At 37.1% G+C, this 26,876-nt stretch overlaps 1 protein-coding gene across 2 annotated transcripts in view; it reads right to left on the bottom strand.

Moving 5' to 3' along the window:
* Positions 1-229: 229 nt before the first annotated feature.
* The window catches only part of ATAD2B (ATPase family AAA domain containing 2B), a 162,654-nt gene continuing 136,007 nt past the window's right edge, over positions 230-26,876 (bottom strand). For both annotated transcript variants that reach the window (XM_027033279.2, XM_027033280.2), the window contains exons 23-28: positions 16,415-16,537; positions 12,942-13,079; positions 9,159-9,842; positions 6,206-6,333; positions 5,615-5,743; positions 230-3,743 (exon numbers count right to left, since the gene is read on the bottom strand). In XM_027033279.2, the coding sequence (XP_026889080.1) occupies positions 3,702-3,743; positions 5,615-5,743; positions 6,206-6,333; positions 9,159-9,842; positions 12,942-13,079; positions 16,415-16,537 (1,244 nt within the window). In that variant the 3' untranslated portion in view covers positions 230-3,701. The remainder of the gene's footprint in view (positions 3,744-5,614; positions 5,744-6,205; positions 6,334-9,158; positions 9,843-12,941; positions 13,080-16,414; positions 16,538-26,876) is intronic.

The raw sequence follows: 26,876 nt of genomic DNA, 5'->3' as shown, positions 1-26,876 counted from the left end.
CATATTTTAGACAACCTTCAACTGGAATTAAAACCACACTTTCCCAACAGAAAAACGTTTAGCAAAACAATACCGAGGACTGCTAAAATCTAAAAGAATCCTATAATGAGATTTGGCTGGGGGGGGGGGGCGGTACTTAATAAACATCATTAGGCTCTAGCTGCAAAACAGACAAGTTCGGTTAGAACGGTAGCACTGCATCTGCAGCCAACAGTAATCATCATCAGGCTAAAGAAAGGCAGGTTTTTCTTGCCATCTTTATTCAAGTATTTCACAGCAGTTATATTACAAATTACAGTAAATGTTCAAAATTCCAGAATTCAAAAATTAAATAATTTACTTCAAACTAATGTAAAATGAAGTCAAATGCAAAACATCAATTTAACACAATTCTAAATTAAACTATAAACCCAAAATAGACCATAGTTGATGAAGTCTACTTAATCTACAAAGTAGACATACGTGACTGAAACCAAAGAGGACTCCCAAAGTCTAAATAACTGAATGTACAAAATACAAAAGATGCAGGTACACGCCCAAATTCAAGCTTACAATGTGATTACAAATAATAATTATAATAACAATGGCATTCAGCTACGGGACCTGACACTGAAGATAACCTACCGAATAGCACCATAGCTGAACCAACTTAATCAAAAATGGGAAGATATTACCACCCCACTCCCTAAAAATAAAATCCAGTAAACCTACAAATACATTGGCATATGAGAGAAATCAAGTCATGAAAGGACATAAAACAAAACAAAACAAAATTAATCACAGGTGAGATTCAAGCTCAAAAACACAATTAACTCCACAGCCATCAGTTTCAACCCTAGTGCGGTTCCATCATCTTCAAAAAGCTCCCATGGTCCCCACAGCTGAGCATTGACCATTGTTGGGCTGTGCTGTGATACATATTTTACCGATCTGAGAGCAAAGTTTTACATAGGAGCTATCATTTATAATGCTCACAATAGGAAATAAGAACAGAGGTCAATTTGTACATATTTTCGCCAATGCTATACAGCAAAAATTAAGAACTTACATAAAAGTAAACAAAATTGAGTCCACTTGGATAATTTCACAAGCTGCTTTAAACTATAGAACCACCAAATATCTGTAAAGTAAGCAAAACTGGTATAGTGTGTGGTTTTGGGGGGGAGAGGGGGCAGAAGGGGAGCAGAGGAGTTGATATAATTTCAGCTAATTTTTCTCCCCTTGGCATTAGACTGGCTTTCTCTTTAAGACCTAAACTGTTCAAAGTGGCAGTTCCTATCATACTGAGGGTGCCTCCTATTTCTCCATCTATATCAAGGTTAAAATAAAAAAAACTTGATCTTTTGGAAGCATTTTAATGCTAAACATAAATAAATTTCCCTTGTCAAACCCACTGATGGCTAAAATCTTAATTAACTTGTACAAATTTAGTAACCTACTACGAACATGTGCGTTTTTTTTCCTTTCACAAGTGCTGCTGTTACTTGAACAGAATGCTTCTGAATTAGAGTAACTGGAATAAATATTTAAAAAAAAATAGTGCAGCAAGAACCTGAGACTTGCAAAAAACCCTTTTAGCAGAAACTTGCTACAAAAAATCTGCTACATCTTATTTCATCAAATCTTTAAATTCTGTAACAATTTCCATCAAAATACAAAATGCTAATGTATTAGACAGTAAAATAGTCTGAACTGGTATGATGGTAATAAATACTAAAGAAAGCATGAAAATCCTCCCAATAATCAAATTAGAGGTTTCAAATAACCTCCCCTTTAAAATGGTTCATCGTTAATCGCACTTGCCCACCTTAAAAATACAGTGTGTCTACACGGGTAGCATCTTGAATTACATGACTTAACTGAATATTATGAAAACTTCATAGACTAGGTATAAAGAAAAAAGTGGCATTTCTTAAAAAAATTAAGCTATAATTAGAAGGCGCAAAATGTTAATGTAAATGCCAAGAAGCACTTAAGATTACTGCAGTAGCCTACGGCCAACGTGTGCTTTCTGCGCTGGCATTGGGCACACTCCAAACAGCCAGAGACAAGGAGACAAGTACCTTAGCTTCAGCGTGTAAACGGTGGCAAAGTGATTACAGGACTCTGTAAACACTACTGGTAACTAAAATACAAAAAGCTGAGGTAGCTCAGTATCTCTGCAGTAGTCCAAGACCATTTGCTCTAATTAAAACCCAAACTATATGTGTTGCATATATTGGAAAGACACACCGGCAGCTAACGGCTACAATGAATGAAGTTATCAAGCCAACTTGTCAAAATTTTCTACTTTTTTTGTTTAAAAATCATCTGATAAAAAAATGTCACTGCACTCCCTTTGCCTCTTTGCAACTGCCTAGACTGTGTCTCCAAATTTGTAGAAAGTTTTTGTAAAACTAGTAACCCATAATTAATTTTAGGTAAGTACAATTCAGAGAAATCACTCAACAGGGTCCAAAATGGGTTCCAATCAAAATGAATAGTTGTGAAGGTAAGCTTATGGTAAGGGATTTAAACATTAATACTGTTAATGTCCATTAATGTCCATTAATTCAAGGACCATACCAGAGCTCACCTGCAACTATGCATATAGAATATGAACTTTATGGAGCTTCTGACAAATTCCTCTTTTCTGTCCATTTGGCAAGTCCTGGCTTTAAAACAAAACAGTAACAATTTGCTATACACGAAATCATTCTTCTCTGGGAACTCAAACATGAATAACTATTAAATTGCCACTGAGAGAAGAAAAAAATGTCACCTATCTATTTTCTGGCCATCATTGTCAGCAATGCTGGAAACGTGTGAGTTTTATGGTGGACTGGGTAGTATTTGTTGTTGTTGTTTTATTACATGTTTCTTAAACAGAAACAGACCATACAGGAAAACTTACCATTTTAGTATATATCATGTGGCTTAATGAGTGTCTTCATTGAGTTTTGAAAACAAGATAGGCATTTTATACCAAAACACTGGTTGCCTCTCAACGACACAGAGTATCAAAACTTATTTTCAAGGTTGTGACCAAAGAGACATTCTAACTGATTTGCTAACAAACAAGCCCATCCTTTTGTTTAGCCTTACCTTTCTCAAATGAATTAAAAGGCACGTTAAAGGCAGTTCTAAAGAGCCTAATCTAATTTCATCCAGTTTCTTCAGTTTCCCACCAGAATATACCATAGCCAACTCTAAAACAGGTTTCAGTCCATTACCCAGAGGAAAAAATAAAAACAAATACGCTAAAAGGAACAGAAAGGAGGGGAAGGAAAAAAACAAAAACAAAAAACAAAACAGGTTGCCCACTGTTTAAACAATTCAACACAGTTAAGAGAACTGCCCCATCCAGTTTCCTCGAGTTTGCTGGTCTGCTCCCTAAGAGAGAAGTCTCCAAAAGAGAGTGCACGAAAAGAGGAGCAGAAGTGAGAGCAGTTTCTGTAGCACCAAAATCTCCAGTCTGTGGGGTTGTATTTTTTATTTGTGGAAAATACAACACGTTTCTGAAGTTCTGTTTGGTTCTTGTAGGCTGGTTGGTTTCAGGTACCTGAGACAATAGCACCAAATTCAACAGAGAGAAAGAATGAGTGAGAGAGCACTTTACACCAAGGCTCTGCACATAATTGGTGCAATTTGAAATTGAATGGCTCAGAAGACTGCTCTGTCAGGAGCAGATTGGAGAGGATAAACCACTCATCTTGAAAAGTTCATAGGAATGTCTCAAACATATGAACTGTTCTTTCCATCTCCTACAAGGGGAAAAAAAAGTGCATGTTATCTATTAAAGGAAGGACAAAAGTATTATGGGAAAATTCACTCTAACTTTTTAGAGAAAGAAATTTAGATACAAGTTAAGCTTTAACTATTTTCCTAATTATAATACGGGAGCTTCTCTGTAAGACTATCTTATCTGCCCTAGACACTTCCAAATGCCTCCCATTGGATATTTAGGCGAATGGATGATGCTAGTACCACTCAATGAGTATTTATTGTGCCAGATATTGTACTAAGAGATTTATGTATATAAATAATTTGTCAGCTAATAAACAAAAGAGTCCATTTGAATATAGGTAGCCTTACTCCAGAGCCTGAGTCCTTCCTTTACTCATATTCTCCCAAAGCAAAATGAATGTACTCAGCCTAGTAAAACTTGTACCCAAAGTAGAATGCACCTGTTCCCACTGCAATTCACTCTAATCAGAGCTGAAAGAAAAAAGGAGGGAAAAAAAGAGAGCCAGAAATAGTCACTGCCATCACCACCAGAAATGCCACTCACTGGTGATTCTGCTATAGCTCCCTTCCCTCCCTAAACAAAACCCCTAGATTATAGAGGTCCAAGTCCCCTACTGAAAAATGTTTCAGTACTAAAGAGTATACAATACATTCAAGCTAATCAAATGTCAATCATGTGAACAAACAAGTTCTGGGTGGGTGGGGTTGGGGGGTAGTAAAGAACTCTACCCTACACATTTCACTTAGATGGCCAAGTGTCAAATACATCTAAGGCATCTGGTACATCTCTGTATACAATTAATAGGCCAGATTATCATTGATCAAAAATTTCTCATATATGATCAATAAAAATCACTTTTGCTAAATGTTTCATCATCTTATTACTGAATAAGAAAAAAAAGTCAGGTTATAAAACAATATACAATATGACCTCAATTTTTAAATATACATTCACATACTTTGCCCTCTTCCTTTGATTCAAGTCCAATATTCCTTATTACACATGAAAAATAATCCCATCCTCTGCATACAAATCTTTAATATACTAGAAATGCTCCTGGAGAGCAGGGACTGTCTTATTCATGTTTTGCAGCCCAAACATCTAGCACAGTATCTGGAACTATAGGCATTCAATAAATATGTAATAACCAGATCACCAGATAAATAAGCTAACAGGCAAATGAATAGGGAGTCTAAGTCACTTAGCCATTTAGTGGGTTTCTATTTGCTCAGATGACTTCAAAAAGCAGAAGTGTGGCTTGACGATGTAAACTGTATGAACAGATATGAGTTCCTATTTATAAGGAAGAACTCACTTATGGCCCGAAGTTGTCTAGAAAGGGAACAATTCACTTTAAAAGTGCCTAAACAAAAGAACAAGCACTCCTTTGTGCAGCCACTTCATAGGACTAGATCTGATTAATGAGATGCCTTTTAAGTTCTCTTCTAATCATTAATGGGGTGGCAAACAGATCTCACTGCCCAGGCCCATTCCTTTAATCAGCAGTGGCTGCCTTGATAGCACTGGTAAGGACTGTAAGGCCATCCCCACATTCAACTGGCCCAAGTGATATGTTTAGTGATGTCAGTAACAAGAAAGGGACAAGAGAATTGTGGCATGCTCTTCTGTGTATTTCCTAACCCAGAACCACGAATTTCTGTGTTTTCATAAACAAAGAATCTCAGATTACTTCTGTCCTGAGACAAAATGATACAGTAAGGCTTTATTCTTCAAACTATAACTCTTAATGAGTCTTCTAATCTTAAATCTTCAAAACATTCTTCAGTTACTTGGTGAAAGATAGAGACTAACTTTTTTCCCTTTTTGGGGGGAGGTGGGTGGACAAATAAAAGCACGTATCTGTTTAAGGATGCACTGAGCACTTACCTCTACAAGTTGTGATTTGTCATAATCTTTACGATGACGATAGATGCACTGACTAAGAAGAGAATATAATCTCTCAAGTTGATCAACTGCCAGATTGTTGCTTTTATCTACCAATAAATCAAGCAATTTCTAAGAAAAATTAGAAGAAAAGAGAATAAAATAAAGTTTGTTTTCATTGTTCACACTGAAACAGTTATATTCCAATGGTTAGGTAAGAGACACCACAGGCTATAATGTAACAGTGACACCTGATTTTAGAAGATTCTAGGGCTTAGTTTATTACCAAGACCATTTTCTAAATCCCTCAAAACACACAAAACTCTTTTTTTTTACTAGAAGCCCCAAAGCACTTATATTCCTAGGTTATAGCAAGAGATTATCAAAACTAGCTTTGTTCAACTGACTACAAACATATTGAAATGTGTTTCCATTCATTTAAAATTGACGATGGGGGGACAACACCTGGCTGGCTCAGTCAGAAGAGCATACAACTACTGATCTCGGGGTTGTGAGTTCGAGCCCCACATTGGGTGTAGAGATTACTTTAAAATAAAATCTTTAAAAAAATAAACTGGGAATAGCTAAGCTTACCTTCAATCTCTCATGATCAACTATAACAGGTGGCACAGGCTCAGAGGGCTCTTCTGGAACCAGTTCCAGGCTTGTTGTTTTTGCCTGCTCTAAAATTAACTTACGATATTTCTTTACTTTAGAAGCACCTACAATTGAAAAAAAAAAAATGCACTGCAGCAAGTAAAAGTTAAGAAAAATCAGGCTTAAACAACTATAAATTCTTTTACCCACCACAAAAACTTTTTGGAATAAGGGTATATTCTTTAAATGGTAAATGATTTTTTTTTTGTAAGAATAAGTAGCCCACATTAAAGAGAACTAAACCACAACTATGAAAGCCAAGCCATACTAGAAGATCATCTAATAAACATATCCACTTAAAGGAAGAGAAAAGCAATCTTCACCTCTAAGCACTAACTTATAAAGCAGTCTTCACTCTTTTTATGATTCACTCTTTTTACTACACCCATCATTTTATAATTTGGAGCCTGCAGCAGTGCCGGGGCGGCTCAGTCTGTTAAACATCCAACTCTTGATTTCAGCTCAGGTCCTGATCTCACAGTTGTCAGATCAAGCCCCACACTGGGCTCCATGCCGAGCATGGAGTCTGTTTGGGATTCTCTCTCTCCCTCTCTCTCTGCCCCTCCCCTGCTTGTGCTCTGTCACTCTCAAAATAAATAAACATTTTTTAAAAATTTGGAGCTTTCAGAACTGGAAGAGGGGAAGGAACCTAGAAAAGCAGATGCAAACACCAAGTAAGGCCAACCTATCTTCATTATTTCCTTGCAAAGAAAAAAAATCTTCCTCAACATTAACTGAAATTTCTTATTTTTCTCTTTTACATTGCCCAGAATTCTATTAGAAATTGATCTGGGTTATGACAATTTTCCTTAAAAATATAAGCCTGTTTAAAGTATAATAGGGCTAGTGATCTTTCCTACCTTAGAGTGAAATACTATAATCTAATTATTTTCCTCTCAACATCATGCCAAGACCAGCCACACTACAAAGAAAACAAAATTCTGAGGTGGCTGAGCATGATCTGACAGCACCAGGCACTCCAAGGGCTAGCCAGGGCTGGAGGCCATCAAGCCCTATGCTCCCCTCTGTCTGCATACTCTATGAGAAGGCCTGGGGGAAGGAACACCAAGACAAACTAAACTATTTCAGAACTCTATACAGGACTGGCCCACATCACAGACACCAAGGAGAACCTTTCCCTTCCCTCCTGCCTTAATCCTCTTATTCCCACGTCTTCAAACAATTCCCTCTCATCAATGCCTGCTAGACAAATAGTAAAAGAACTAAAATATTGCCTTCGAAAACAAATACCTCCATGTAGCAGAGAAACTGTATATTTCAGACAGGCTTTAGAGTGAAAGCCTTGTTTTATAGTTCAATTAACATATGCGAAGAGTTTTGTTAAGACCTTACTGATCTCATTACCCTATCTACGGACATCCAGGAGCCTGACAGCTTGCACTAGGTAACACTGCCCTCCCTGACATTTACAAGTGAAAACTTCAGGTAAAGCTTTTACACAACAAATATCTTTAAAGTTTTTAGGTAATCAATTGAATATAATATTAATTTAAACCTTTTCTGCAAGCTCACTAAAATCTCATAGTGAAGAACACTAAAAAGGATTCCTTGCCTCGTACCCACAGTGACTCATCAGAAAGAGCTCTCCCTTTCTCCCACTCTGTCCCAGTCATTACTTAACCCTAGCTTCAACATTTTTAAAGTTCTGACCGTATGATAAATATAAATAAATACCAAAATAAACACTGCTCTTAAAACTACCTTCTATTATTGAAGAAAAAGAAAAATTCTCAATAGGTAGCATTTAAGAACAGTGTACACACACACACACACACACACACACACACACACACCCCTACCTATCTCTTTATCCATTAAAAGAATTCTAAGACTTTGAATTTTATTTTCCTACTTCCTAATTCTGCTAAAGGGCTCAAAAACTGGCAGCAAAAAACTTTTCCCACATAGCCCAAATCCCAGGCTAAAGCTATATATAACTCCGCACAATTTAGAGAGCATGACAGAATTTCAAAATAGCCTTGTGTTAGAAGAGTACCTATTCAGGACAGAAATGTATATTCAAAGGGTAGATCTCTAACTCACCCCATCCCACTATGGGCCAAAGAATGAAAAACAAACTAAACCTAGGAAACCCCAGGCCCCCATTACTGCTTCTTCTTAAAAGAATCACATAGCCACGGGAAGTCAGAAGCTGGCAGAGTGCTCTGAGTCTGTGAGAACAAGGTAGATCTGACAGTGCTCATTCTACTGTTTCCTATACCAATGGCCTTACAAAGCAATGGAGCACCTTAGACTCAACATCCCTCAGATTCAACAGTGAATGCCTGGAATGAATATACCTCAGTATGTGTCAGGTACCAGAACAGGTGATTAATATACATGACTTACTTAATCTCTGCAGTGACACAACTCTAAGTTTAATTCAGAAGATGGAAAAACAGGTTTGGAGAGCGAAAGTAACCAGCTCAAAGTCACATGATTATAATGAACAGAAGTGGTAATTTAACGTGGGTCTACAAGAGTGTAACATACCATACTGCTCTAGTATCCAAGTCTTCTCAGCCCATGCCTACCCCACCCCACCCCAATAATTCTTATCAGAATTCCATCTTAACACCTATGGGTTTACTTTAGCCATAAATCCCATAGGATCGGGATGACAATCAGGTGGGAAGCAAAAGAGTAAGCAGACAGGAAAGCAACACATTCTGGGCCATAAACCCTCTGAAACTTCCACCCAAATGTAGTATTCATGTGTTCCCTTTTCTAGGGAAAGAGATGAAAACTTTAACAGATTCTCAGAGAGTTATAACTGCTTCTCAACTACCGCTACTGATGACCAGACAAAATAAGCAATTAGTTAACTCAGGAGTTTAAAATTTCAGGTTTTTTTAAATATTCGTTCTACCTTCTTTATCCAGTTCTGCATCTTTAACCTCCACATCAGGGCCAGGTTCCAACTTCTCATTATTGCTACATTCCAGTGCCTCTAGTTTCTCAGGATCATCTCCAAGATGTTCATTTGAAGTTTCTGGTTTTTCTTTTGACTGGTCCTCTGGGAGAATCTTTTGTTCAGAACTACATTTATCTCCACTACCACAGAAAGAAACAACTTCAGCTTTGCCATTCTGACACTCCAGAACTGGTATTCCTTCAAAACTGTCGGTGGAGGCCTCACCATTCAGACAGCTTCCTTTAAGGAAAGGCTCTTTCCTAGATGCCTGCTCTGGATTTAGAGAACTGCTGCTGTTGACGAGTAGAGACTCACTGGAACTCTCTTCTTCGGTGGAGGCAAAGTTCTCCTTCGTGCCGGCTCCACTGTTAAGCCTCTGCCCCTGGTCCATGTCCATGATGTCACACGATGATTCATCATTGGTCATAGAAAGGTCTCCCGTCTCTTCTCCGTTTTCTTCATGGCAGTCAGTGCTTACCTCAAACTCTCCATTCTCTAGCAACTTCCTGTCCTCTGTATGGTTCTCATAGTCTGCAAATTTGGTGTCCTCTTCATCTTTTTTTAAATTATTGACTTTCCTTTTCTTAATAATTCCTTTACCCCACTGTGATCGCCGCCTCGATTTTCTCCGAACTCGAACTATTTTACAGGGGAGGAAAACAGATATGTAGAACTTGGGAGTGCAATACTTGTTTTACAAATGTTCACTAAATAAGACCCAAAAGAAAGTAAACCGCCCCCCGCCCCCAAAAAAGAACATAAAAGAAAGTAAACCCATACCGGTATAACACACAAAAACTACTTAGCTCTTGACATCCATGCTGACTAATCCTCACAACTTACAAGTAGAATGAATATGAAGTCAGAGATGAACTCTGAAGAATGAAGTTTTTTTTTTTCCTGAAGAATGAAATTTTTAAAAGTTTATTTCCTGTAGGAGTTTACCCAGCATTAATTATTTTCTATTATCTTAAATTTACAACTATTCCTAATTCCTAACATCCAAGGACCATGCATCTATTATGTACATTTCAGAAATGACCACATTACCAGTCTGCCTAGAAAGTTTGGGGCCATAGCCCTGGATTTCCACCAGGAAGGTAAATGCTTTGCCAGCATCACCCAAAAGCTCCTAAACCATGAAAGAAAATGAACACATGCTCCAGTATATCAAGGTAGAATAGTTACAGGTATCCCACAAAGAATTATCTATTACATCTCCTTCCCGAAGAAGGAATCCCCACAGTTAAGTATAGTCATGGATAGAAACCCTATGATGGTTATAGAGGACAATCTGGTTAACCAACTGTTAAGTCTCCTCTACTATAAATGGTTCATCGAATAGGATCAACTGGTTACACAGTTGTTATTTTAAAATATGGGGGAAAAAAATTAAGCCCTCTGCTATCAAGGTAGCAACAACATTAACAAAACACTGAAAATAAATATTTGGTCAGTTATACGAAAAGGAAGACTCACAAAAATTGAAAATACTGTATTTATCTTTAGATGCTAGAAACCATCATGAGCTTTATGAGTACTTCCAGCTAACAATAGGCTCAGGAATCTTTAATTCCCCAAATATGCGTTTACATACTTTTTCATCCTTTCACCTTTAATCCTTATTGAGTCTCTGTATGTAAAGACACTAAGGCATTCACAGGAAATGGACAAATGTTGTTATAAATATTACTCTTCTTTCTTATCGAAGAATAAATCTACTAAAGATTTCTGAAATTATTTCCAAAATTCAAGTTATTTAGTCACTTGGTTCAAACTATATTTTGCCTTCAAAACCATATCATTTGAATCATCTCACCATTTCTTTTCCCCCTACTAATTTCTATTTTTATAATTTACAGTTACAGGGTTATTGGAGAAGAAATTTATCAGTTTACTGTTAAAAGCTGTACATAAGCTAAAGTGATGGGCATTTGTTAAGCATTCCATTAACTATATGAAAAACTAATCCAGTACACGTTAAAAATGGGGAAAAAAATTCACCTTGTTCTTTCCCTAAAAGGTGGAGCTGTTAGGTTTTTACTACCTGACAAGTCACTCCTGACAGTGTGACCTCACTTATCCTCCAACCGTGCAACCAAAAGTACAAGAGGTTCCCCTTTCCCTTCCTCACTAAGCTACAGAACTCTAGAACAAGTAGCAGCTCAACTCTGCTCAATCAAGAGCCAGCTCAATTGTTTGATCTGTAGTACACTAAGCAAAGGCTGTAGAACGCCTACTGAAGCAAGTTTATTTCTAACACTTTCATCCCAGCTAACAACAACAAAAAAATGTTCTCACTTGGGAGGATGTCAAACTAGAAATATTTTTCCCCTCCTTATAGAATTATTTCTAGTGGTTAGTGTGATTTTGGCAAAATAAGAGAACTTGATCATATAAGCTCCACAGGAATAGGGAATTTTGTGTTAGGCGCTGCTGTAGCTCCACAGCACCTGGCATATGGTAGTATATACATTTATGGAACTAATCTTTAACATACCACTTCCTTTCACGGGACACTTTGTGTGAAAAAACCAATACAGGGGCACAATCTTTACAGTCAATTTTTATAGCCTCTCTGAGCTTGTTTCCAAAACTAAGACCTCAGGAAAGCAACTCTCCCTTAGGGATATTTAGATCTATAATTCAAGTAACTTTTAATGTAAAACAGACAAATGATGAGTCACATATGCCATCTACTGGTAAGAGAAAACAAAACTCACATTTGTAGATTAAAATAACATTTTAATGTTTAAAGGAACTTAAACAGCTTAAAGCCAATTTTCAATGGGTTTTAGTTAATAAATATTTGTATCAGATATAGAGAATGTACAGGACTTCAAAGTTTAAAGTAGAGTGCTATGTTCTATAATCCAGATGATGATCCAAGATACAACTACACCAAATAGCTTTAATCAGTTTCATGGAACCAAATATACTACTAAATCCTCAAAATTTCTCACATATGAATGCCACTTATCACAAAGACAAAAGCTAAAACAATGAGTATGTTTCATCCATTCGAAGTCAATGCCACTGGTGAACGAACATACTATGGCCAGCTTTACTGACAGTTTCAACAGTATTGCCACTTTTATACCAGAACAGTATGGCTAACCTCAGTGAAACATATGGACTATATTAGGAAGATGCTGTGTTCGTTAACATCTGTCTTCCGGAAATCTTATGTGTCACCATGAATGAGGAAAAGTGAAGAAAACTTAGAACTAGTACTAAATTTTCCCTAAGTGTATCTCACTTAAACAAAAATAGATTAAAAGGGCTGTACACATTTTTCAAAGTGAGCACAAGATACTCTCTCAGAAAAATGAACCTCCTACTGTCAGCCACTCCCTTAAGTCAAAGTTTCTACTCTCCACCATAAAGAGAATATCTGGTACATTTATAGAGCAAGGGTTAGGACTGGAGGCAGGGGTGGATGAAAAGTCAGTTGGCTCCACATCTCTACCCCAAATCCAAAGTTTAAGACTGAAAATATTCAAACCTAGTTCAACACCCGCAAGTACTGAATATAAACATAAAAGAGCAAATACGGTTAGAGAAGCATGTTCCTCATTCAGCATCCGACCCCACAAGCCCTTCCCCTCTGAACAGAGAAAAGCTGAGAAGATGTGTGGGGAAACAACAGCACCTGGTTTGTGTCCCCAGTTCCTAACAAATCTGCATCCTTCTCAGGTGTCCCCACTATTGGATAACAGGGTCTCCTCAAACACTCACATGCACATTTATTTGCAGAGTTGTGCCAGACATCCAATGGATTTCTTTGTTTGTGCCGAAATGCCTCTTCAACTCTAGTTTCTGTCTTCCGAGCTCCAGTGCCATGAGGATTTATTTGTTCTGCTGTTACCGATAAGCCTGCAGGCAGAAGATAAGCAACACCCATTTAAATATTCCTAGCTACATAAACCAACAAGGTTAAAAAAAAAAAAAGTTTGAAATATAGAACTAAGTTTTAGTCATTAATTATACCTGGACAGTTTGTAATTTGGATGAAAAAAGCATCCTTTGTTTTTAAGATGGAAAAGAAACTAGATATAAAATCATAACAGAATAACCTAGCAGGCCATGCTTAACACATAATCCTTAAAGGAACCCTATGTTTACTCGGTTTAATTTGCAAAGGCACACATTCTTATGACTGTAGGACAACGATAATATATGGTCTAAAAGTCATTATTTCTGCCATCTTAGAATGTAGTAAGTGTCTGTTGGTCCATTAAACCCCATTCACATGAATGGGTTAGCTGGTGTTAGCTGCCTGTCACACCACACTGCAGTAAGTTTGGTTTTCCGATATTATCTTCCTAAGAGTAACCACTCCATCTCACTTTCCTTCACTAGACTTGTTTCTTCTAGGTGGTCCTTAAATGTTGATGTTTCCTAGGGTTGTCTCTGAAATCCCTTTTCTTCTCACTCTGATCTATACCTTCTACCATAAAGTATCATTCATGCCTTCAGCTTCTACTACCACTACATAATAATTCCCAAATCCATGTTTACCCCAAGCATGTCTTGAGTTTCTGACCCATATATCCAACTGCCTCTCTGATATCTCCAACTAGATATCCTAAAGATAGGTCGAATTAAAGATAACTAGTTTATCTTTCTCCACAAAAAAACCTGTTCATCCCTATCTCTATGGAGTTATTCCCTATCTCTATTGGTAGTATTAGCATCTACTAAGTCATTAAACCTGTAATATGGCAGCCAATTTTGACTTTTCCTTCCCTAACAATGCCCTCTTCGATAATTAAAACTCTGGACAGCTCCAACAGTTTTTTTCCTCCAAAAGCTTTACTGAGGTACAATTTACATAACATAAAAATCACTCATTTTAGACATGCAATTAAATGATTTTAGTAAACTTACAGAGCTATGCAATCACCATAACTATTCCATGCCACCACTAATCTACCCTTTGTCTCCACAGACCTGTCTTTTGTGAATGTTCCACATAAACGGAATCACACACAGGTGGTCTTTTGTGACTAGATTCTTTCCCTTAGGATAATGTTTCTGAAGTTCATCTATGTTGTACCATGTATCAGTACTTGGTTCTTTTCTGTGGCTGAGCAGTATCCGTATACCATTTGCTTACCCATTCACCAGCTGATGGGACATTTGCGCTCTTTCCAGTTTTTAGCTGTTATGAATAGTCTTTACATGGGCATGTGTTTTCATTTCTCTGGGGTGTTTCCTAGGAGTAGAATCACTGAGTCGTATGGTAAATGTTATGCTTAATTTTTTAGAAACTGCCCAACTGTTTTCCAAACTGGCTCCAACAGTTTTTTAAATTGTCTCTCATCTTCCTATCCTGCCACATTGAGACCTTGCTATTTTCATGCTGCCATAGCAATGTACCAATTCACTCCACAGCTTAAAATACTTCAATGACACATATTATGGCAATGATTCTCAACTTTAGCGTACAAAAAAAACCACTTGAGTAGTTTGTTAAAGTGCAGATTTCTCAGCCTCACTCCTCTCGGAGAATCTAACTCACTAAGTCTAATAAGCTGATGTGGGTATTAGGCACATACATTTTGAAAGACACTGACCTACAGGATAAAGTCTAAGCTCCTTAGCATTGGCACTGATTCATTCAAATATTTATAGGACAGAGTTCCAGGGACTTCAGCAGGGCTGTGAACAAACCATTCACAACACTTACATTCCAAATAAGGAAGAGAGACCCCCCCCCCCCAAAAAAAGACAAAATGCCACATGCTATGATATCCAGACCCTATATTATAAGATTCGGTGACCCGGGAGGGCCTAAGGAAGTAGAAAAAAAGCTTCTTAATTTTAATGTCCTGGACTCCGCTCATCTCTTGAGCTCTATTTCCCACCATTCTGTACAGCTTCAGCAATACCAAACCGTTTTCAGTTCTTCAAATACACCATGTTATTTCACATCTCTGTGCCTTTACACATGCTATTATCTGCTGTGCTTACAAATACCACCTCCTCCTCTGTCACTGCCTCCCTTTTTCTGCTCCACTAGAGACAACACCCCTATATTCATTCCCCAAACTCTGGACAAAATGCTGGGATCCTTAACAGGAGGTCTCTCCTCTGTGCTACAAACATGTTCCAATCGATTCATATACCTCAACTGTACTTGATTCGTTTCACATTTCTCTCTGTCTCCTACTAAAGTGTGAGTTCCTCAAGGACAGGATTATACATTGAATGAACAAACCACATTTGCTAATTCTTTATTTTTATATTAACAAAACTGCACATAACTATCAACAGGGAAAACAAAAACAGTATTTCTAAAAGCTTTTAAAAAGTAAGCCCTCTACAGATATGAAGGTCTATCTAAATCCTTTAAGAATAAAAATCAATAGGGTGCCTGGATGGCCCAGTCAGTTAAGCATCTGACTTCAGCTCAGGCCATGATCTCACACTTCCGTGAGTTCAAGTCCCACATCAGGTGAGCACGAACCCAGCTCTGGGTGAGCTCGAGCCCCATTTCAGGTGAACATGAGCCCCACTTTGGGTAAAAACACGAGCCCCACTTCAGGTGACCCTGCCTCTCTCTCTGTCCGTCTCTCTCTCTGCCCCTTGTGGCATTCTCTCTCCCTCTCTCTCTCTCTCTGCTCCTCGCTCACTTGCATCCTCTCTCTCTCTCTCTCTCTCTCTAAAAAAAGAAAAAGATTAAAAACAATTTAAAAATTTTTAGTTTAAAAAAGAAAAAAAAAAACAATAATTAACAAAGAGATACCCCTGCAAAAAAAATTTCACTGAACAGAACTCTATTTCTGTAATTTGCATTGCTGCACTAAAACTTTCACAAAAAGTAAAAGTAAAATATCTTTAAGGGGCACCTGTGTGGCTCAGTCGGTTAAGTGTCTGACTTCAGCTCAGGTCATGATCTCACAGTTCAAGAGTTCAAGCCCCCCATCGAGCTCCATGCTGCAGGTGCCAAGTCTGTTTGGGATTCTCACTCTCTCCTCTCTCTCTGCCCTTCCCCCCACATGCACTTTTTCTCTCCCAAAATAAATAAACTTAAAAATATATGTATCTTTGAGAATTTAAATGACACATATTAATATCAGAAATTATATACAGTCTGTGCCTCAGGATGCATTATTTTCATTCTGCCAGCAACGCTGAAGAGACACCACCCAGTAACATTCAATGACTCTTGGTCTTCAGTAGCCAAGGTCATTTCTAGAACTTACCTCTTTTTATTCTTGCTTCCTTTATTTCTTCACAGAGTTTATTAAATTCTGGATCCAATTCAGCTGCAATGATGGCATGTGCAGTGTCCTTCAGGGTACAAGCCCTGTGTCTAATTATTTTATCTGTTAAAAAAAGTTGGTATACATTTATTATACATATGAATGAAATAACATTAACAAAGGGCATTTAAAAAAGAGAAACAAAAGAATACAAACACTTAAATAAAATTGTAAAAAGCATTTCTGGGTGAGAAACAACTTCATTTAAATGATGAGTAAAAAATAAATATAATAAGCCACTGAGTCACATTCAAAATTTTCTGAGAACTGTATTTTCAGAACTTCAAAGTACAGGTAACCCTTGTACAACACAGGGGGTTAGGGTGCCAACTCCCCCACACAGTCGAAAATCCATGTGTAACTTTGGATTCCCCAAAAAACTTGCTAGTGATAGCCTAATACTGACCAGAAGTCTTACATGTAACATAAATAGTCCATTAACACATATTTTGTACGTTGTATATATCATACACTGTAGTCTTACAATAAAGTAAGCTAGAGAAAAGGAAATGTGAAGAAAATCATAAGAGAAAACACACTTATAGTACTATCCTGCATTTACTAAAAAACATCCATGGTAAGTGGACCCAGGCAGTTCAAACCTATCTTGTTCAGGGTCAACTGAACTAATAAGCCTATTTAACAAATCATTATCTCAAAGATACAAAGCTTTACTTTATATTTTAAAAAACAAACATATATGATTTTCAATAAAAACTTTAAGAGATTTGGAGGATATTCACCATTATGTCCAGCACCAAAGTTGCCATAGATGGATACTGAGAATTCAGAAAATCTTAATTTTCTCCATTTAGTGAAAACTGGTAAAAACTGTGAAGAATATAATATATCCTAAGTCAAGATGACCTATCAAAAAACTAACAGAACTAGAAAAATACAGCAAGACACGCTAAGCTAAAGAATGCAAAATGGTAAATAAATTGTAGGTAGATCCGGGCAAGAAATACATACATCCTTTTAGGTGAATTATACCTAACATTTGTACTAAGTCTCTGCTTTACCCTAACCCAGAAGCCAGTATTCATCAACAATACAACCTAAAAAGTACGGTGTAGAGCTATGCAGCTCCAAGGTATTAAAAGTCAAGTAAGCATTATCGAGGCCACTTATTTTACAAAGTATCAAAAACTAAAACCCCAAGTCTCATAATAACATCTGCTTTTTCATCCCTAGTAATGGCAAAAAGTATAGACATTTTATGTATAATTTTTCTTGTTAGAAACTCCTAATAGTTCATTGTGGAAATCTTACAGTGTGCAACACTAAAAGGCAACACTGGTATATTTCTTTCCAACACATTTTCTCTAAACATTCATTTAATAAATGTTGTCAATTGTACCAGGAACTGAGCCAGGTGATGGCTAGATGGTAGTGAACAAGAGAGGTCTCCACTGTCAAGGAACTTTTTGGATGAGTATAGGAAAGAGGTATTAATCAAATAATCTCTCATACACACATATAAATAAATACTTCCCTCACCCCTTTCCTCACACCCCAAAACCCTGAATCATAGCTACAATGAAAACCCACATGGCATTTGGTGTGGATGCCAATTCGGATTGGACAAGTCAGAAAAGGCCTCTCTGAAGAAGCAGCATTTAAGCGAAGACTGAAAAGCCTGCACTGCAAGCCACTGAAAGAGTAGTGGGAAAACCAGTGCAGGCTCAGAAAACACCACGGGAGAAAGTTCTGGAGTAAAAAGATCTTGGAGATTTCAAAAAACTAAAAACTAGCCTCTGTGGTAAGAATACAATAAACAAGAGACAAATGGGAACCTGATTATATTTAAAGGATTCAGACTTTATCCTAAGAGCAACGAAAAAACGTCAAAAAGATCAGAGCAGGGAAGTAACATGACTTAAGTGAACATCTTCTTAAGATCATCTCTAGCTATTACCTGGAAATTAGATTGAAGGGTTCAAGAATAAAATCAGGGAACATAATCAAGAAGGCTTTTTTTTTTTTTTTTTTAGTGAGAGAGGACAGCAAATTGAACCAGGAAGCTGTGGTGGTGGTGGTAAAGAGGAGATTACAGATTTGAGATATGTTCTCAATGACACAACTTGATGATGAAGTATGGGATAAGATAAGTATCAAAGATAATTCTCTAGTTTCTTGCATGAAAAATGGGAAAATAAAAAGTAACACAAAGATGCAAAAACTAGAGAATAAATAAAGACAGAAGGAGGAAAAGAAGTTAGAAATCAGAGTTAAGTTTAAAGAGGTTTAGTCTGGATACACGTAAAAAATATCCAAAGGAGGTATCATGAATATATGGAGATAAATGAATATAGGTCTCACAAACTTATAACCCAAAAACCACAACAACTGTGTAATCTGAATTTATTATTTCACATATTGTACTTCCCTAAATCTTTTTTTAAAAAACTAGATCTATTATGGTATAGAAAAGATATATTAAAGTACACATATTTAAAGTATACATTTTGATCACACCAAAAAAATACCTAGAAATAAACTTTAACAAAGAAATGAAAGACCTATACTCTGAAAACTATAAAACAGTCAGAAAAGAAACTGAAGGTAATACAAACAAATGGAAAGATATCCAAGCTCATAAATCGAAATAATTAGTATTGTTAAAATGTCTATACTACCCAAAGCGATCTACAGATTCAACACAAAAAGCCTATCCCTATCAAAATACCATTTTTCACAAAACTAGAACAAATAATACTAAAATGTGTATGGAACCACAAAAGACCCTAAAGAGCCGAAGCAATCTCTGAAAAAGGAAAACAAAGCTGGAGGTATCACAATTACAGATTTCAAGATACACTACCAAAGCTGTAAGAATCAAAACAGTTTGGTACTAGCACAAAAACAGACAATACAACAGAATAAAAAGCCCAGAAGTAAATACATGCTTATATGGTAAATTAACCTATGACAAAAGAGGCAAGAATATACGTGAGGAAAAGACAGTCTCTTCAACAAATGGTGTTGGGAAAACTGGATAGTTATGTGCACAAGAATGAAACTGGTCCACTTTCTTACATCGTACACAAAAATAAACTCAAAATGGATTAAAGACTTAAATGTGAGACCTGAAACCATAAAATTCCTAGAAGAGAACACAGAGAATTTCCCTGACATCAGCCACAGCAACATTTTTCTAGATATGTCTCCTCAGGCAAGGGTAACAAAAACAAATTTAAGCTATTGAGACTACACCAAAATAGATGGTTTATTTTTGACAGTTTATTCTTAATGTGATTTATGTGATTGTTAGTAAAGTTGCTGTTTATTTTCTACTTGTCCCATATGCTCTTTGTTCCCTTTTCCCGCTTTCTCTCACTTCATTTGGATGTGTACTCATTTACGATCCCATGTTATCTCCTTGTTGATTTATTAGCTCTAATTATTTGCTGCACTTCTGCTAGCCCTGTGTGAGCTTGAAGGAATATTCCCTTTCTCTGGTCTCAGGTCGTTTCCTCAAATGTATACACCAATCAGTATTCAGCTGCCGACTGGAGGAGGCTCTTCTGATCTCCAGAGTGCTCTCTCTGGGCAGATTTCTTTCTTTCTACTCTGAGAACTCTCCTACTATGACCTCCTTATATTCCCAGCTCTGTCTCTGTCAGGTACACTTCCAGACTCTGCCTGGGCCCTTCCTTCCTGGACTACAGTCTGGAAACTCTCCAGACAACTACAGTGCTCAACTTCTGGTTTCTCATCTTTCGGAGATCACTGCCCTTCATTTCTTGCTATCCAATAGCTTCAAACTTGTTTTTTCATACACGTTGTTCAGTTTTTTCATTGTTTCAGGTAGGAGAGTAATTCAATCCCTTTTACTACACCACAGCCAAAATCAGAAGTCTCCTGATAACTGTCAAATATTCTTTGAGAACCAAACTATAAAAGCTGTGTAAAAATCCAAAGTAGCATGTGTTTTAATTTTTCAAAATTATTGTTCTACTGTTATAAGTTTTAAGTTGCGGGGTGCCTGGGTAGCTCAGTCAGTTAAGATTCCTACTCATGAATTCTTCTCAGGTCACGTTCTCACAGTTCGTGAGTTCAAGCCCTGCGTTCAAGCACAGAGCCTGTTTGGGATCCTTCCTCTCCTGCTTCCCCCCACCCTCCTCAGCGCACACTCTCTCGCTAGCTCACTCCCTCTCAAAATGAACAAACATTTTTTTTAAAAAAGGAAGTTTTAAGCTGCTTCAAATTTTAGCTACTACACATAAAAACCTACAATAAATACCCTTAGAAGTAGCTATACCTTCAAGCCGATAACACAATGTTTGTGGTGCAGGGGATACCACTATTTTCTGCCACTGACTTTCTACCTCAGCTTGAAAACAGCTAAGAAAGAGGTAAGATTAAATATAAAGCCATGATCTACCTAGCATATTATCACTCTAAAATTAACTCAGTAACTTTCTTTTTGCCTTTTTAAATATATGCCTCCCACCCACATTCCATTCCCAATTAAATGGGAAATGAATGAATGAAAAAAAAATTCCATAAAAATTTCCCACTGGTCTGAAGGACAAGGAATTTATTCTAAAGAGATCTGCATTTGATGAGGAAACAATATTTTTCATGTGCCTATCATAATTATTTTCTATCATAATTATTTTTAATCATTCTTGTCTTAGAGCTGTGTTTCTGTTTATACACAGCAAAGAATCATAAGCTTACAGAATATTAAAACTAGAAGAGATGTCATGTCTTAGATCTTCATCTTTTTTGGAGATGTAGGGGGGTCATCTGAGATCCTTATAAGCATGTGATGAAAACGAAAAATTATACAGGTATACAATTTTGGATGTAGTTGTTCAGAGACTCTCTCATGGACATCATACCTAAAATCCTTGCTTTACAATTGTGCATGAATATAAGCTACATATTTGCCAATTCTTTTGTCTTGTACTTTATGATCTTAAGATTCTCAAAATCCAGGTAATAAAACTACACACATTCGCTTTAAAGACAGAACTCAATCCACTCAGTTATGCTATATAACATTTGTGACTTTGCATACAAATTACATAATCTCTAAGCCCCAACCCCCCTATATCTATAAAGATATCACCATGTACATTTGCCTTCAATAAAAAATAATGGCTATAAGTATGTATAAAATTAACAAAATCACTAATTTTAAGAAAATGATAACTATTATCAATGTGTAAATGTTTCTTTTGTATTTTGGCAAACAGAAGTATATTAGCTAGGTTTTATTTTTTCAATAAAATTATTATGAAAGGTTAGTAAGGTTTTTAAGAAAAATTAACCTTTTTTAATCTTTATTATTTTTGAGAGAGTGAGAGAGAGACAGAGGGAGGAACAGAGAAAGAGGGAGACACAGAATCCGAAGCAGACTCCAGGCTCCAAGCTGTCAGCACAGAGCCCGACACGGGGCTCGAACTCACAAACCGTGAGATCACGACCTGAGCCGAAGTCGGACACTTAACTGACTGAGCCACCCAGGCACCCCAAGAAAAATTAATTTTTATGAGATGATTTTTTTCATCCCAAATTACTTCATAATTAAGAAATTTTATGTATTTATTGGCTTATATCTGCATTATGTTATCATGTCTCCATTTTATAATTTCTATCTAATCTGAAACTCCTTCAATTGGAGAACAATTAGTGAAATTTACTGACTGGCCACATTTGCTAAGAATATGCTACATATAGGTGCCTACACAGATCCTGTTCCCTACCAGCTTGGAGTCTAAAACAAGGGATAGAGATATGTAAACAAGTAACTACTTTAGGTCATGGGAGTGGGGTAAAGGAATGGGTATTAAATGTCTCAGAAAAGTTACACAGTGCTATGATTCCAAGATGAAAGGATTACTTAATACTGGGAAGGACCAAAAACAAAATCTTCCATGAATGTAGCATTTAATATTCCTTGAAGGCTAAGTAGGATTTTAAAAGATATATGTAGTTTTAAAAACAATGTACTCTAGGGGCGCCTGGGTGGCCCAGTCGGTTAAGCGTCCGACTTCAGCTCAGGTCACGATCTCACGGTCCATGAGTTCGAGCCCCGCGTCAGGCTCTGGGCTGATGGCTCAGAGCCTGGAGCCTGCTTCCGATTCTGTGTCTCCTTCTCTCTGCCCCTCCCCCATTCGTGCTCTGTCTCTCTCTGTCCCAAAAATAAATAAACGTTAAAAAAAAATAAAAAATAAAAAAATAAATAAAAACAAAGTACTCTATATAACTGACACCTCAATGAAACTGGTTGAAGAATAAAAAAGTGTCGGGGCTCCTGGGTGGCTCAGTCGGTTGAGAGTCTGACTTTGGCTCAGGTCATGATCTCTCAGTTGATGAGTTTGAGCCCCGCGTCGGGCTCTGTGCTGACAGCTCAGAGCCTGGAGCCTGCTTCAGATTGTGTCTCCCTCGCTCTCTGCCCCTCCCCCACTCATGCTCTGTCTCTGTCTCAAAAATAAATAAACATTAAAAAAAAATGTTCACACTCCCAGCAGGGGCAATACATTTAACAAAGGTACCCTAGGTTCCCACAGTAAGACAAGAACCTACATTGAGATTGGGGTCTATATTTCCTACAGGAGGATCTCCTAGGCTTCTCTCTTTTCTCATTCTATATACTAACTACATGATCTCATTCACTCCTACAAACTGATGATTCCAACCATGTTTCTTGCCCAAATGTCTCCCAACCTCTAGAACCATATATACAACTACTATTCTATAATGTCTGCATTTTACCTGGGTGCACCAAAGATTAACTCATACTAACACGTCCAAAATTAAAGTTAGCATACTGCCCATAAACCTGTTCCTCCATTGGTTTACTTCTCATATTCCTTAAATACTCAGATCAAAAACTCAGGAGTCATTTTGATTTCTGTCAGTCATATCTAATTTATCAATCACTAAGCCCTCTATGTTCAATCTCTGCTGCCACTGCAACTGAATTGTAATTGATCTTCTAACCATCATCTCTGCACTCCCTTGACCTTACCCCAAAACTGATACTGCCTTTAATACTATACTCTTAAATGCAAATCGAATTGTATCACCTTCTGTCTCAAAACCACCCAATGGCTCCTTATCATTTAGAAAAGAAACTCTGAAGTCCTTACACATGATCAAAAGAAGACGGGGAACTTCCTATGACATTTAGTTATCTGCAGGACACTCTCTACTCAGTAGAATTTAGGCATCTTAGAGGCCAGAGCTGTATATTCTCAGTACTGACCACAGTTTATCCATAAGAGAATACTTCATGAATGGAGACTCGGCGAGGAGGAGAGTAGACTTCCCAACACTCCTCCACTCTAGGGACTCTATTCTCCAGCCACCTTCGCTTTCTTTTTCTAACTTTGTACACTACTTCTCTCAGGCTGGAATGAATGCCCTACCCAATCTTACTCAACTCCATGTAGGGTCTTCTCCTCTGTGCTCCACTCACACTGTGCACATAGTTCTAATAGAAACCTTATAAAACTGCATTGTAATCATCTGTGGTCACTTGAAGACAAGATCATAAAAATCATAAAATCATAATCACCACCTCTATACTATCTCTATACCTTAAAAATCTATTATAATTGTCATTTGTATTTGTCATTCCTACAATAGAGTAAGTTTCTAGATAGTAAGGGCTGTGGCTTATTTATCTCTATATATATAACTTTTAGGGGCTGACCTGGGTTCCCCTCCACCACTCAAAGTTCGTATGTCAAAGTTCTAATCCCTAGTACCTTAGAATGTGACTGTATTTAAAGCAGACCCTTTAGGGGCATCTGGGTGGCTCAGTCGGTTAAGTGTGCTGATTTCTGCTCAGGTCATGATCTCACTGTGTGTGAGATTGAACCCCACTTCGGGCTCTGCACTGACAGGCCCTGTCCCACCTGTGCTCACTCGCTCACTCTCTCTCTCTCCCTCTCTTTCTCAAAATAAGTAAAAAAAAACTTAAAAAATAAAACAAAGTAGAACCTTTAAAGAGGTAATTAAGATAAAATAAGGTTGTATGGATACGTTCTAATCTGATCTGTGTCCTTACAAGAAGGGGAAATTTGCACAAAGAGATACCAGGGGTGCACGCACCAGAGAAAAGACCACATGAGGACGCAGAAAGAAGGTAGCCATCTGCAAGCCAAAGAGAAAAGCATCAAGAGAAACCAAACCTGCTAACACTTTCATTTTGGACTTCTAGCTTCCAGAACTGTAAGAAAATTAATCTCTGTGTTTTAAGCCACTTTTAGTCTGTAGCATTTTGTTATGGAAGCTCTAGCAAACTAAAACCATAACACAGAGCATAATGTATCTGCCACACAGTAATTATTCAACATTTATTATGTCTGAGTATCTCTACCGCAAGAGCAAGGATTGTCACAGTCGTCTTTGTATTCTATGCACGCAGCTCAGTAACTAGTACATGGTACTCATAAATACTAATAAAGAATACGAATGAGTATGGCTAAAACAGAGCCCACAGAGGGATCCAAAAGCTGGAGTGAAGCTGTGAGCTTTTATTCCTAAGCAACTAGTACAAAATGGAAGATTTTGAGAAGACTCAAGACTAGGGCTGAAATTTCGGCAAAATTAGCTAAATGACAGAATGTATGTGAATGCAACTGAGGGCTAGAAAAGAGACACGGCACAGAATGGGGAAGAGTTAAACATATGTATCACATATCTGTAAGATAATAATTAGGGTCAAATATCTGATACTAGTTACATTTAGCACAAGTTGAAATTCTTTTGGCTAACATATTTAATTTCTGTCCACATCATCCTCAAGGGAGAGAATCTGGGTAAACACTTAGGCAACATGTATAGCCTTCAGAATAGTGGCTTTTGTCTTCTATGTATATGCTAGTTTTTTGTTTTCCCAAATGGCCAAGGGTTCTACAAAACAGAACACTGTAAGCTTTCAAATACTCATGGGAGCTTGTAAAAGTAATACAACATTCATGTAATTTCCACTTGCTACACAACAGACCCTGAGGTTGTTTTCCTAATACATAACAAGTGGTTCTGCTGCTAAGAAAAAACGAGGCCTCTTAACGTAAAGATATGAAATAACTTGAACAGAGCCAAAATGATGTTTTTGAATTATATCAGACTTTTTTGCATCTAAAACAGTGAAAAAACAAAGTTACAAGTGTACCATGTCAACTCTGTGAGATACAGTCATGTTGTTTGATTATACAACTGCATTGGATAGGAAAAGGTTATTATGCACCAGAAACCATTGCTTCTTTCTTAAAAGTAGTGTTATTTCAATGTGCTTATAATTAAATAACATGTGGGGGAAAATCTGGATTAAACTTCTAAACTGGCTTTTTCTAACCATTCAAATATTTATTTTTTACAATCAGTCCCTAAATTTTTTCTAAAATAGATTAAATTTTCAGTGTGGTTCAGGGAATATAATATGCAGCAATTGGTACCCACTAAGCACCTAATTATAAAAAATTAAAGCACAATTTCAATAATAATAATGATAGTAATAAAAATACGACTACTAACTTCTATGCAACACTTACCATGTCTCTGGCACTATGCTAAGGGCTTAAGGTATTTAGGTTGAACCATATGAAAATCGTGGTTTTTAAGGTTTAACCTAATACATTTTCTCATTTAACCCTTACAATGACCCCCATGAGAAGAATACCATAATTATCCCTATTCTGCAGATAAGGATACTAAATTTAGAGGACTAAACTCGATTGTGTTAATGAACTAGGAAACTGCAGAATGGGGACCAACACTTAAGTATAAATCCAAAGTCTAAGCTCTTATTTACTACAGTTTCAGCAACCTCTGTGTCTTGAAAACTAAAACACAGTGTAGGCACTCAGTACTCTCATACTTTGCTCAATGCCACTATAGACACTTGTGCAGACTGGACCCTCACCAAGGGCTCCAGCAAGGAAATCAAATGAAGCTGACATCCAGCCCATTCCTCTCACCACCCAAACTGTGATCCTGTTGCAGGATGCCATCTACACAGAAGAATGAGATTCTCTCGTCCACATAAAATTGTTATACTGGCTAACAGTGACCCTGATGCTGCTGGCAAAAGAAAAAAAAATTGTGAGAAGAATTTAACAATACAGATTAAAAGGCTTAAAAGAGATATATACATCCCTTGATTCAGAAATTTCACTTTAAGAAATTCATTCTAAGGAAATAGCTAAGGATGTACATAAAATTTATGCTACAAAGACAGTCATCAGTGTTATAATAGAGGAAAAAACTAAAAAATCTAATATGTCCATCAATAGGGTATTGGCTATTACAGTACATCTATGTGATTAAAATAATGTCTTAGAAATATATTAGCTCATAAGCTTTTCACAAAATACTGCATGAATGACAAAGTTTATAAAAATTATGTTCTTATTTTAATAAAGATATGCACGTAAGT

The sequence above is a fragment of the Acinonyx jubatus genome, chromosome A3 (genome assembly GCF_027475565.1).
Source record: "Acinonyx jubatus isolate Ajub_Pintada_27869175 chromosome A3, VMU_Ajub_asm_v1.0, whole genome shotgun sequence".
NCBI lineage: Eukaryota > Metazoa > Chordata > Mammalia > Carnivora > Felidae > Acinonyx > Acinonyx jubatus.
Note: the sequence above shows the minus strand (reverse complement) of the source record. Positions and strands in the feature narration are given on the sequence as shown.